At 38.9% G+C, this 15,082-nt stretch overlaps 1 protein-coding gene across 2 annotated transcripts in view; it reads left to right on the forward strand.

Moving 5' to 3' along the window:
• Positions 1 to 12,246: 12,246 nt before the first annotated feature.
• Positions 12,247 to 15,082, forward strand: part of stac (SH3 and cysteine rich domain) — a 33,005-nt gene continuing 30,169 nt past the window's right edge. Inside the window, exons 1-2 of one of the 2 annotated variants that reach the window (XM_039786734.1) lie at positions 12,247 to 12,737; positions 14,856 to 14,888. In XM_039786734.1, the coding sequence (XP_039642668.1) occupies positions 12,624 to 12,737; positions 14,856 to 14,888 (147 nt within the window). In that variant the 5' untranslated portion in view covers positions 12,247 to 12,623. The remainder of the gene's footprint in view (positions 12,738 to 14,855; positions 14,889 to 15,082) is intronic. The other variant, XM_039786735.1, reaches the window with a different exon arrangement.

Raw genomic sequence — 15,082 nt, forward strand, 5'->3', positions numbered from 1 at the left:
CACAAGAGCGGCTGCAACTCCATTGAATTCACCCTGCTGTTTCTATTTTTAGGCCTGTGTAGTGTCTCTGTCTTATTAGTGGGTTTGCCCTCTAAACATGATTGCTTTGTGATGCAAAGTAAATTGCGTCCATAAGTGGAACTGTTAATGGCACTGTTGATGACAGCGCAACGCCGCTGTCATCAACAGCGAATCAAATGTAACACTATGGTGAACCTGTTGCTGCTTTTTTGGTGTTGTGTTTAACAGACGAACATGTTTCCTGTTAAGCTGATTAAAATATCTGTAATTCTATCAAACATCAGACACCTCAACACTACACCTTAAGGAAATACAATAGTTTCACATTTTAAGAAATACGCTTATTACTGCTTTCTTCCTGAGAGTTTGATGAGCAACAAATTTATACCATTCACAAGACTCACCTACAGAAAATAGGAGGTTACATCCAGCAGCAGGTTATCTTAGCTTGGAATAAAGACTGGACATGGAAACAGCCAGCCCTGCTCTGTCCAAAGTAACAAAATCCACCTACCAGCACCTCTAAAGCTCAATAATTAATATGCTGTATCTCGTTTAGAAACCAAAGTGTAAAAATATTGTAATATAAATGGGACTATTTCTTGGCTGGGAGCAATGACTTCCTAGCTGTGCCCCCCTGTTTTCAGTCTTTAAGTTAAGCAAATAGGCTTCTTTTTTAGGATCTTTTTTCTTGTTTTTAGCCGTATATCTATTTCTGTGTATGTACTTTTAGAGCAACAAAGAGCCGGAGTCAAATTTCTTGTATGTGTTCACACTTACTTGGCCATTAAGATTTTGATTCTGGTTCTGTAGCTTTATATTTAACAGACAAACATGAGAGTGGTATTCATATTTCATCCAAAATCCCAAAAATGCGAAATGTCAAAATATCCTTTGCAACATTTGCAAGTAAGAGAAAAAAAAAAAGTAAAAAAGCTGTAATGACCAGGGATTACAGATGAAGCTGATGGTATCTGTATTAGGACAGCACAGCAACCAGATATCTGGGGTGTGTTCTTATCCATCATTTTACTCCGTTAATTGGATCAAGTCATCATCATGGCCTTGTTTCAGACTGCCAGCTCCTCATGGGGGACAACTAGCATTAATCAGCTACCTTAGAAGGAAAATATATTAAAAGTGTCTACAGGAAATGGCAGTCTTATAAAAAAAGACCCTGAGTAGCTCGATGAGAGGGAAACAGAAAAGATGCCCATTTTCTTTTCCTCCTCTCTCTGTTGTCCCTCAGCTCAGAGTAATAAGTCAAGTGATAAGAAATTGATGGGGGCTGGTTTGTAAGTCCCAGATGGTACCCCAGTATCATGGCCTATGTGGCTGCCATTCATAAATGATGCATTTTCCGTAGAAAAAACCCGAAATGACAGAAGCAAATATGCTCTCCAAGTACATACAATTGTGACAAACTATTTATGCTTTTAAAGTGGTTGAATGACATTGTGGATTTTTAAAATACTGTTCATCTTTCATTGCCACAGGTGGATGAGTAAACAACTACCAATCATTTCAATCAGGAGAGACTTGCAATTATGAACATATTTATTGTAAAGACAATAAATATAACAAGTCTCTGGAGATTGAACTCCATCGAAACCAAATGTCCTAAAGGGTTAAGGAAACCCAAACATATCCCCCGATGGAGTCCAGACACTGGTGGTGGTGAAAGAGCAGAGGAACCATCGACAGCCAAGCACAGACGTAACCCAAGTCCGAGGGCTTGACCACCGGTGGCAGAAGGGGAGGAGGCGGGACGCACACTATTTCCTGAAACGACAACTGCCAACCGTGGAAGAGAGAGCAGATTTAAAGCAGGATATCATGCTGTGATAGGCTCGTGACAAATGGCCGACCCTGATTGGTTTAACTAACAACGACACCGCTGGATCTGATTACCATGAAACAGCTGATCATTATGAGTGATGGAAAAGGTATATGAAGTCTTCCTTTAAGAATTTACGCTTAGCTTCATTTGTTACTAAATTATGGTCATTTTTGTTGGCTGATGATTTTTAAGCTGATGAGCATTCTATTCATAGTTTATTGAAACATCTTTACCTGTCCTATTTGGACCAATTTATTCAAATATGACAAACAAACGTAGTAGCCATGAGAAATCTTTAATGTCTCCAGGGCTAGATTAACCTGCTGGAGTCCCCAGGGAAGAAATGAGTTCAAGATGCACCCCACACAAACACATTTCAGTTTTTATTGTGCTTTAGCAATTAATATTACCAAATAAAACCGTGATTAATCAAATAACCACAATTGCTACAAAGACAACCTGATGCCTTCAATGCTAACCCGTTGTCCAGGGCAGATGCCCGTGTTGCCTTGCATGTCTCAACTCAAATAAGCCATGTTTCAAGCTTTAGTGTGTAACTTTTTGATATTAATAAACATCCATTACATTCAAGCCATTGCCAAATGAGTTGCTACAAAGCTAATTAAGACTATCCTTAGAGTCCATAATGTTTTTTTAATCCTCCGTATCCTCCTTGGCTACTAGCAACTGCATAAAGGAGGGGTGGGGGCACGTGCGTGATTCTGTAAGGCTTGTATCATGTCAATATAGTCCAGCTGCGGCTTGCGACAGCTCACGCCAACAGTTTTGTTGTCATTACTTAGAATTCCTCATGGGGGCGACATAAACTACTCTTCTATTTGAAGTAATTCATATTTGTGGTTAAACACCAGGAACATTCTAACAAGGTAAATCAGGCATGTGATGCTTGAATAGCTACAACCAGAGGTTAAACAACTGATGCCAAATATATTGATTAAATTAGTGTAGTCTAATTGTTTTTGTAGGGCGGTACTGGAGTAAGTGCATGCAAAATTGATCTCTGAGTCCTCTCTTGTGTTGGCGTTAGAATGTGAAAGTGCAGTGCAGTGGTGAGTCCAAGGAGCAAGGTTTCCATGGATCTCATGAGCTCTGTTGTACATTGTACAGTCTTGTTGTTCAATCGTTTCCTATGTGGTAAGGACCATGTGTCCGAGACAATATTCTAAGTGAGAAATGGTCAGTGGTGGAAGAAGTATTCAGCTGTCAGATTAATGTAGTGGAATAAAAAGCACAATATTTCCCTCTGAAATGTAGTGGAGTAGAAGTAGAAAGTGCCATGACAAGAAAAGACTCAAGTAAAGTACAAGTACCTCAAATTTGTACTTAAGTACGGTACTTGAGTAAATGTACTTAGTTACATTCCACCACTGGAAATGGCCTGATCTGGTTATAAAAATACAATTTTTGGTTGAGCTTCTTCGTCAAGTTATGAATGTGGCATTAATAAGTGAGATGTGGATTGAGGTGTACTTCAAGATATTTGTAGGTTTCTGTGCTGGTGAGTGTTTGATTTACAAAGTGAATAGGGCCAGACCAAGATTTCTTAGTGGAATTAAAATACATCCCGTTTTCTTGACATTGATAGTTAGATGGTTCGATTGCATTCAGTCATGCAAATAGTGAAGATCAGAGGAGAGTTCAGAAAGAAAAATTAAAGCGTCATTAGCATAAAGTAGACAATTATAGTGGTTACACACAGTTAGAAGGTCACTGACATAAAGTAGAAACAGTAAAGGAACCAAAATGCTGCCTTGTGGGACTTTTACAACTTGCAACCTTTTAGATAGATATGTATACCTCTAGAAGAGTTGAAATGAGCTGAGTTTGTTCAGAATCTGATGATTCGCTGTATTAAAGGGTCTATAAAATGTGGTGACTTGACCTTTGTTGAGTGAGATACATATTTGATCAGTAAATATTAATAATGCAGGCATGGCTGATCAGGTATAGAAGGGAAACCATATCGTGAGGTTATTGCTTTTCACCTGATCGTTTAATTGGTTGGAGATGATTTCTTTTCATTCATTTCTATATTACTGGGAGAATTTATATTGGCATGAAGCTTGAACAAGAGTTGGATCATCTCTTTTAAAATGGGGGTGATTTGAGCAGTTTTCCAGCTGGAGGAAAAGAAAGAAAGCCTGATACAGAGATTGATCAGATGTTGGAAAAGAGACATAAAGCTGTCAGCATGAGTAAAAAAAAAAAAGCATATTTATACCATAAATGTTTTCAAAGAGTTTAAAATATCAAACAGTTCATTCTGTGTGATCTCAGAGAAAGAATTGTGTAAATATATATGAATCCAGGACAGAAGAGAAATAGAGAGACTGCTAATTTGCTCCCTTGTTACCACAGAAATTGACATAACAACCAATAAAGCCCAGCTAGCAATGTTTTATGGGGATTAACAGCATGGTTGAATCCAGTCTTTAATAAATCAGATTGCTTGGCTGAACCGACACGTGGTATAAATAAAACATTACACTTTAGGCAAAGCATGTGAAAAAAAGACTGGTGGTTACACGAGTTGTATGTTTGATGAAGTGAACACATTTTAGTTAAAATAAAAGTCAAATGATCATTATGTAGGCATATTGTAATTCATACATTTCTCTTTGCAACTGTCATGGGACCAGAAAATGACATAGTATATATGATATATTTATGTGATATATTATTTTCCTCTGTCAACAAGTACAATGTAAAAAACCCCACAAAAACAAGAATTAATTGATCCTGTGTTGCTTATTTCTCTGTGCCTCTATTGTCGTCCAAAAACTCAAATATACATCAATGAAGTAGTTTGGTTTGAGTCAATCTCATGTAAAATACATACATTTTACAATATATTTAATATACATCTTATTTATGAAGTAGATAAGTAGAACAGTGTAGATTAAGGAGATTGAAGAGAAAACTGAGAAGCGTCAAAGCTTTCATTCTGATGTGAAAGAGGGCATGAGTCCTCCACAAATGTACTATTTGCTCTTGTTTGTGTTGCATTTGCTGAAAACTACAGTGCCCAGCTGTAAATGAATGTAGTTTTTTTAGAAATAAAACTATACATTTGTGAGCTGTTTATAGAGATTTGCATCTTCAATAAGAATCAAAGGGCCAGAAAGTATTGCAAGATGGACTGACACATTTTTGGTTTTGGCCATCTTATGGGATTTGTTAACAATAACAGAAAAAAACAACGTAGAATTACGTCAGCCCTATCCTTTCAACTTTTGTTGATATTTTAATGTTATTAAGCATATTGACATAATTAAAACATATTTAAATTTTTTTGTCCAGTTCCTCTGGTCATGTTTCTCTGACTGTTGCTTTTTAAAACTAAGAGTGTATTTTTTTAGTATGACTGTAAGACTACTTACCTAAGACTATAAGAATATAAAGCAAATTCTTACTGAGTTATCCACATAACTCAGTAAACTTCTCCTGGTATACCTAGCGAACTTAAGGAATTTTGGTTTATTTGACAAAATATGTTGTGACCACAAACAACATTCGATCAACCTGCCTGAGATACCATGCTCTCAGCGAGGCAGAAGACCACCTGCTGTTCTGTGCTGTTTTTAGTCTCTGCTGTCTCATTTACTCTGACCAGCTGGAGACCAGTTACATGGGTGTAGGGGGGTCAGCAGTGCGTCACTGGAGCAAATACAGTGATGAAAGAACAATGCTCGAACCTGAACACCACAGAGTTCAACATCTCACTTTTACACCTTTAAAGTGCTGACGATTCACTAATCAGTAGAGACATGCTGAGACAAAGTTAGCATTTTAAAACATTCAGTGTTAATATCAACCTGCCATGTTCACAAACATTTTTGATTTTGGCAAATTAACGTCTCTGCGTACCTTTCAAGAGTTTGATGAGAAGATTGATACTACTCTCATGAATGGAGTGTTGTTGTCACTGTGGGGGGTAACCAGCGGAATCGCTAGGAAGTCTAGACTACTGGTGGCTTCAAATGGGTCGTGTTTAACATGTTCATGAGAAGAGTCCATATTAACGCCCCCCTCTTCTATTCACAACCTCGTAAGTACAAGTTTTCTGAAAGCTTAGAGTTCACAAGTTCACAGTCTTTAAGCTAGGCTAACTGTCTGCTGGCTGTAGCCTTATATTTAACAGACATGAGAGTGGTATTGATCATCGTCTATAACTCTTGGTAAGAAAGGGGATAAGTGTATTTCCCAAAATGTCAAACTATTCTTGTAAAAATATAAAACCAAAGTAAAGAACGCTTACAATTCGATAAAGTTATGGTTATTGAACTAATGCGACAACATTGTAAATGATTTGATTAAAGGAGAGGGTGTCATTTTAAAATAAAAACAATCTGAGTTATGAGTAATTTAACTTTTAAAGTGATTACTTTTTGGCTGTTTTGCCTTCATTGGACATCTGACAGTGAAGATGAGAACACAAACCATCGTATATTACAAAGGTCCCTGGGTATGTTGGGCCAGACTGTATACCCCATGATTTTAATTTCTAACCATGATTTGTCGTTGTCTTTAATTCTTTAAATATCATTATATGTTGCCAGGTTGGCTCAGTTGGTAAAGCAGGCGTACATATACATAGAGCTTTATGCCTCGATGCAGAGGTCCACGGTTCAAGTCCAATGTGTAATGATTTCCTGCATGTCTTCCCCCTCTCTTTCCCATTTCTCACCTAGCTGTCCTGTCCATTAAAAGTGGGAAAATCCCAAAAAATAATCATAAAAAATAAATATCATTATATATTGGTTAATTTAGGAAGTTACACTTCTCTTAATTGAAATCTCTCTCTCTTTCTCTCTCTGCAATATATATATATATATATATATATATATATATATATATATATATATATATATATATATATATATATATATATATATATATATAACTTGTCATGTACCCTGCAGAGACTATTCCTAGGATGGCTCATAATAAGATGGGCTAATTAGCTTTGGTTCTTAGGGAATACATTGTCCATTATTGCAAAACACGCTGGGTGTGGGTGTGTGTGTGTGGGGGTGTGTATAATGTCAGGCTGGGTTATTGGTAATTGGTAACATTTTCATTTTTTGCTTTGAGCTGAGGACACAGAGATGATAGGTGTTGAAGGGCCATTTCAACCACTTAATATAATTTTATTCTCTATATGCCTCCATTAATTTACAGTAAATATGATCAAATTAGTTTTCATTATTATGCTTCACATATTTGCTGTTTGCTCTGAAATTATTAATATTAAAATATATATTAATCATTGACAGAAATTTACAGAAATGCTTTGCAATGCCTTTTTGTTATGATCCATATACATTATAGAACTGCTGCAGTGTTAAATTAGAAAACATTCATGGCACAGAAGCTCCACTGATCCAATCATAGTCATAACAACCTCCCAAACAAGAAAGTCACCTTCCCATACATTTTTCACGGTGTTGTCAAAAAGTGACTATTGTAATAAATATGAAAAAGAGAAATAATGATAAAAAATGGATGGATCATTATTAAGGATTACTACAATCACATGTTAGCTCTATTACTTCTGCCATGAATGTGATAACGTTGATGAAAGGATTTAACTCTGATCATGTCTTTTTGGCACCAGAAACTAATGCGAACACCATGTGCATGAGCAGGAAACTTCACTCCAAGAATAGCTGGCTGACATATTAAGTGAGTAGCTGAGAACCAACCAGAAAGAGGCAAAATGTGGAGTTTGGCACATCCAAGTGTGACAAAGCTTAATAGGGGATTTCATAACCTCATGAGACACAATGAGCGGAAATGGCATGACTGTGTAGTGTTTACAAGAAAAAGTAACATCTTCTAACCTGCATGTTGTGATTTGTTTACAGGCATTAAGATCAGCACACAGAAATTATTAAATATATTATGGCTTGAACTTTGCATGTGCAGATCATATTAACAAAAAACATCATAATTTAACAACAACTCATCCTCAATTATGACCACTATCATCACTTGTGTTTATTTTTCCTAAAATATTGTGTAACATCTATAACTTCAAGCTTCATAATCAGGGCAGTACCATTAAGGCCATGCCCTTTGTGTTTTGGATTATGTAGTAGATGTACAATAAGGTACACAAAAATGAGTAGTAGTTACTGAGGAACGAATGAGGAATGACTGATTAGTTAATGAGAAGTTCCTGAATGACTGTGACTCAAGCACTAATGATTAGTTACTGATAAACAGACTGGGAGTTACTGTATTAAAACAAAAGGAAATACCTCAAGATTAATACAAATGGAGGAGGTCACACTGGTGTCTTTATATATTCTATTAATAATGTGCTGTTTATACATAGGAATACAATTGTAAGAAAGAAATAAAGAAAGAAAAAAATCCTTTAAAAAAACCCGACTGTGAGCCATGAAATTGCACAACTTCACATTGCCTCGCTGAAACCTCTCATTTGGAATAATGAACCCATCGCTCCAATCCTTTGTCCTATCCTCCTCCATTGCTCCGTCTTCTTCTCTCATCTTTTCATGCCCTCCTTCCACTGCGATGGTCCACCAGCTGAGAGAGGAAATTATAATGTTCTCTCTGTGTCTCTCATTCCCTCTTCAACACTTTGCTCTCTCCTCTGGCTTCCTGGTACAACTGGTCATACATTTGGCTTTTTCTGCTGACATGATTCACAGTAACCACACACCTCATGGACATACAATACAGTACATGCACAAATGCAACATTAACTCATGTTCTGGTTGTCTGGCTCTCTGACTAACTCGGGGGATTGTCTTGTGCACTCTTCTGGCAATAGGGTATCGTGTGAAAGCGTCAGCTTAACACCGTCCTTGCTACCCTGAGAAATGTTCAGGGCAGACCCTAACTGGTTTGTATCATTTGGACTACATTTTCAACAGGTAAGCATAACATATCACTCTTGACCTTGGAATTAGTAGTTTGAAAAGAAAAAGTACCCAACTAAAGGTGCCCTAATATGCTTTTTCTGGAGGTGTCAACTCCACAGTCTTTATCAGCGGATGGAGTTTGCAGTTGTCATGGAGATTAATCTGAAATTCTTAGAAATTCTTTCGAAATTTCATCCATTTTTAGGACTTCTTATCCATGTTGCCGTTTAGTTTAATGAAATCGTTTGGCATTTTTGGAAATACGCGTTTTCGCTTTCTTGCAAAGAATTAGATTACCAGCACTGGTGAGCTTTAGAGGGACTGGTAGGAGAATTGTGTTACGTTTGGACAGGCTCGCTGTTTCCCTGTTTCCAGCCTTTTGTGATAAGCTAAGCTAACCAAGAGTGGTATCGATCCTTTCATTCAACTCTTGGCAAGAACGCGCATAAGCTTATTTCCCCAAACTGTCAAACTATTCCGTAAAGCATGTGAAGTCAACTTGTCATTCTTGACTTGAACAGTAGTTGGACTAAAGATTCCCAACTCAGAACAGCTTGTATGTCAATGGGTCCATCTTCATAAACAAACTCCATTTGCTGATAAAGTGAATTTCAACAAAGCTTCAGAAAAAGTGAGTAAGATTACCTTGAGTTGGGATTGTCAAATTGTAGCAATGGATTTAGTCATGTTCCACTTGTCTATAGATATCAGGAAGATAATTTCCTAAGTCAGAGTTTCACCACCCCAGTCTTTGGGGTCACCTTGGTGTAAATGTTGTTTTTGTGTCCCAGAATTCTCTTTAGGTGATCCTGTTGACAAGGCCTAGTTCATGAGTTAAATGGGTACAAGGACAGAATGTATGAATAACTGTCCTCAGTCATTGTGCTCTCTCAGAATACATCTACACTTATAGATTCATTTAGCTTAAACAGCAGTTGGCAGTTATACCCCAAACCTGTCAACTGTGGATTAATAACACCTTATACTGCACATTCTAAACTAACGAAGCACAGGGTAAACAACCTGTAGCTTAAACTCCATCACATATGAAACTGTAGATATATATACACGCCATCACCCAGACAGTTATTAGCAGTAATGCATCTCTGTGCTTCATTCACTCTGCAGTGCTTTCTCTGATGTATGGCTCTTTAACACTAAATGCATCATCGCCCCCTGAATACTCGTCATTCAGATGATGCTTTTTGATGATGCTGTAAATTGGAGGGAGCTTGTTTATCACAACTGGCCGAGGAGTGTCAAAATAACACATCCACAGTTTTTTTGTAAAGTATAATCTGACAAAATTATAACTAGCCTCACAAAACAAAAAAGCTCAAGTGATTATTATTAACATTAAACCATATTTAAGTCTCATTTCAGAGTATGAGGGTTTTTTAGTAGGGAATCCCTTCTGATCTCGAGCAGAAACTGAGCTGGATATGTAGACTCACTCCTTGGGACTGTGGTGGTGTTTGCATTCCTGTCAGGGTGAGAAGGCTGCAGTCTGGCGCCTGCCTCCTTCATCCCGCTATAGGTTATAACTTCAAGGACATCACATCACAGGGGAGCCTGAAGGGAGGCAGCGTGATGTATCACTACAGCGGGTGAGACTCCTCATATTTCACAGCAAAAGCTTAAGTGTCATAATGTTGTTTATTTCCTAAAGAATGGCTTATCCATGTGTTAATATATGACAGTGTCATTGTTTCTTGGTTGCTTCTTGAGTGTATTCTTTCAGAAAAGGTGGGTTTGACAGAGCCAGCGGCTAGCTAGCTGTTTCCCCAGGTCTTTATGCTAAACTAATCTAAGTAAAGGATAATGCCTGACGAGGTGTTTATTATCAGGAATTAATGGACAACTGGGAGGCCAGAACCGCCCAATGCACAGTGAAGGACGGTTGCCTCCCCCAGTCCATTCACTCCTGATTATGGACACCTTAAAGGTCCCATGGCATGAAAATTTCACTTTATGAGGTTTTTTAACATTAATATGAGTTCCCCCAGCCTGTCTATGGTCCCCCAGTGGCTAGAAATGGCGATAGGTGTAAACCGAGCCCTGGGTATCCTGCTCTGCCTTTGAGAAAATGAAAGCTCAGATGAGCCGTTTTGGAATCTGCTTGTTATGAGGTCATAACAAGCAAGGTTACCTCCCCTTTCTCTGCTTTGCCCGCCCAGAGAATTTGGCCAACCCATGAGAGAGAGACATCATGGCTTTCAAACGAGAAAAGTGGCAGTTGGTCAAGGCCACACCCCCACCATCCACCTTGCCCCTCCCACTCTCCTCCTCAATAGCTTCAGACACAGAAATGGCACATACTAAGGAAAGCTCATTGTAGGACTGGCTCTAGTGGCTGTAATTCTGCACCAAGGCTGAATTTTGGGAAAGAGACTTCAGATACAGTATTAGGGGACCACTAAGGTCTATATAAAAGCATCCAAAGAGCACCATGTCATAGGACCTTTAAGAAGCATTAGCCCACATTGGTCACTTGCCAAAAAAAGAAAGAAGTAAGACCATTAATTTATACTTTCATGCATTTTGCACTCAAAATCTAAACATTTTTACAAGGCAATCCGTTTCTTCAAAGGAAACGCTGTTCACTACTCCAGTAAATAGGGCGAACCTAAGATATGACCATGTCATTATCCCCAAACTAATATCAAGAAGATTTTCACGAACAATTGATAGGCCACACTGTTGGATGCAGCCTGAAGTTGTGAGTTGAGAAGCAAATGGGATGCCAGGTGATCGCTGTGATACAAAGTATCATAAGTTCAGATGGGAAGTGTACTTCTTGCAGCTTGAGTGTACCAGTTGCCATTCTGTGGTGTTCAGAGGACGAGGCACTAAAGGACTACACTCAGTGTTGTAAATAAAATATTCAGATTTTAGATGCAGGCTGTTACTATAGCCAGCACATTGATTTAGAACAGTGAACGGGCAGTTTCATTGGAACTGCTTCGTAGGTGACCGTGCTTTCAGTAATCAGGAATAATGAACACCCTGCAGCCAATCAGAATTGTGTATTCATCCAGACTATGGTATAGCAGGAATCAATAGACACCCTGCAGCCAATCAGAATCGAGTATTCTCTTCCAATTCATGACAAGACTATTTCCCAACATGTTGAATTATTCCTTTAACAATTCAGTATAATTTTGGTCAAAACAAAGCTTCTTTCTATTCTTAAATGTATTTATAGTCTTCAAATCATGTGACAGACCTTTACTGTCCAAAGCACTATTTGTTTCAGGTACAATACAAGTCCATGTCAATTAGACTAAACAAGGAAGATAACTAACTTCCAGAACATTCTATTAAATAAGCGGATTAGGCCTGGAAACATGACACAAATGACATGAAACAAATGACATATGTTTCTCTGCGTCTTCCATATGAATTTTGGGAGGACACAGTCGTTGTCATATTCCCCATCCTTCCCTCCCTTGATCGCTTACATCTCCCCGCCCATCAGAGTATTGGCAGTGGCGCACGGCGCACAGCGTGGACTTGGAGATGTCTTGGCAGCATTACGCACTACGACGCGATAATCGCGAAAGCCTCCTTTAGAAGGACAGGACACTTTCAAGCCGAACCGGACTGCCTTTCAACTTTTGATTTGGAAAGCACTCTAGCAGCCTCCTCAAGACGTTTTATCATCTTTTCCTGACGGCGGATGAAATTCGTATCTCCCTCTTCGCAGTCAGCTGCAGCAGTGGATCTGGATAACTTCCTCTCCAGGTCACGGTGACTATAGAGAAATGGAAACGATGTAGGCTAAACAGTTTGGATAAAACAAACTCTACAGAGCAACAGTTTTTTTAGAGATCCCGAAAAAAGGGAGGATGATCCCACCGACCAATATGATTCAGGACGAAAGTGGGGGCAAAGAGGACGAACGGGACCAGGATGAGACACCTAAATCCCCGACGGCGAACGCCAGCCAGCAGGAAACAAAGGTAGGACTGTGTTATTATTTATTATTTACCATCCCTCGGATAGACGGATATACTGTGGAATCCGCATTGTGCATCAGTCTAACTCTTATTAATGGAATAGGGCAAACTAACTTCTATCAACATGACAATAACATCGACTCAACAGGGACCAGCTCCCAAAAAGAACAACATGCATGTGAACTATGTCACTTTTTAAATCACTGATTCACTGACTGACGAGCCTTTTAAAACAGCTTCAACAAACAGCCTAAACTGATTAAATTTAAGGAGGATACCACCAACCGATGACGGTGGGGGACTTCAAAATGATCATCAGCTGTATAAGTAGCGCAGAAAACACGTTTAAAGGGCCGTGAAGAGTGACTACAGACTCATTTAAGTACAACAGACCTCCTCAGAATGTAATAGAATAACATCATGATATTGTACTATATAAAAAACAACATTTAGATAAAGATGAGATCAGTCCAAACTCACTATTGAGCACCACACTCTTTATATAACTTTAATAGAAATATACCTAGTTTTTTTCTTTAGGTTGGAGTCTATAACCTATAACTAATTGGGCGTTATGGCATTTAAATAAATTTTTCCTAGATCAATGATGATGGAACAACTATTTAAAGCTTTTGATCAGCCTACTAATTGTGGAGAAAGAAGCAATATGGTGTTAATATTATGTGTATATTATTAAATAAGTGCCATATGGGTTTGTATTTTCCACTTGTGGATGATGCAGGAAAGAAGGCTGTGTGATAGAGAGCCACAGCTGCCTCAGGCGTTTTGCCATCTATGTGGGTCACATGTTGTCCAGACTACTACAATTAGCAGTACTTTTATTGGACTAGTCATGATGCTAGTGGATGGCCTGGACCGGACAGATGAGACTCATACTTTCTCTTTAATATTTACTAAATGAAATGTTTGTTAACCTGAGAGAAACAGTTCAAGCTTTTGCTGGAACCATACAGATGTCTTCCTATTTGTATTGTGTCTATTAAAGGGATACGCCACCGTTTGTTGAAATAGGGCTTATCACAGTCTACCCTGGCTGTAGATAGGTGGGCCAACGCATTTTTTGTCTCAATGCAAGTAATTCGTTTTTTTGTTGGTTCACTTTTACTCACAACATGCTAACCGACAACATAGGATTCCATTCACTATGCTAAGCTAACTAGCGGCGGCACTGCCGGTGTTGCACCGGACTAAAACAATGCATGCACAAAAAATGCATTGGCCCCACCTATCTACAGCTAGGGGAGACCGCAATAAGCCCTATTTCAACAAACGGTGGTGTATCCCTTTAAAGGTCCCATGGCATGAAAATGTCACTTTATGAGGTTTTTTAACAATAATATGCGTTCGCCCAGCCTGCCTATGGTCCCCCAGTGGCTAGAAATGGCGATAGGTGTAAACCGAGCCCTGGGTATCCTGCTCTGCCTTTGAGAAAATGAAAGCTCAGATGGGTCGATCTGGAATCTTGCTCCTTATGAGGTCATAAGGAGCATGGTTACCTCTCCTTTCTCTGCTTTGCCCGCCCAGAGAATTTGGCCCACCCATGCGAGAGAGAGAGACATCATGGCTTTCAAACGAGCAAAGTGGCAGTTGGTCAAGGCCACACACACACCCTCCACCTTGCCCCTCCTTCTCTCCTCCTCAATAGCTACAGACACAGAAATGGCACATACTAAGGAAAGCTCATTGTGGGCCTGGCTCTAGTGGCTGTAATTCTGCACCATGGCTGAATTTCGGGAAAGAGACTTCAGATACAGTATTAGGGGACCACTAAGGTCTATATAAAAGCATCCAAAGAGCACCATGTCATGGGACCTTTAAAGCTTTTGCATGCAAGCTTTTACTTTGGCACATCTGGTCACTGGGTATTTCAAGAGAGTACTGGCTGACATTTCACATTAAGCCTCTGCCAAACAACCGCACTCCCTTCCAATAACTCATATTATTAGTAGTAGAAGAAAACCTCAGGGAGACAAAAAAGTGATTAAAGAAAATGTGTTATTATCCTTACAGACAGTATACGTAGAATGAGTTCCACAATAGGCTGAACAAGTTTTCTACCATTAAGTGAAGCTGTGTTTGTGTTTTTATTCCTCCTTTAAGAATACTGTGAGGCCTGAACATCACAAGCGCAAGGTGAGCCTCCACTCTTGTGTAAATTGTAGCGTACTGCTGATTTGAGTCCATTATAACATAACAGCATACCTGCATGTACATTAAGATACAAGTTGTTTTGCGTTACAACTTTTACTGCTTTTTAAGATACATCACTTAGTGACATCAGTGCCATGTAAGGTTTCATCCACCATCACCCATATTTCTAGAGGGCA

Source organism: Perca fluviatilis, chromosome 20, assembly GCF_010015445.1.
Source record: "Perca fluviatilis chromosome 20, GENO_Pfluv_1.0, whole genome shotgun sequence".
NCBI classification, from domain to species: domain Eukaryota; kingdom Metazoa; phylum Chordata; class Actinopteri; order Perciformes; family Percidae; genus Perca; species Perca fluviatilis.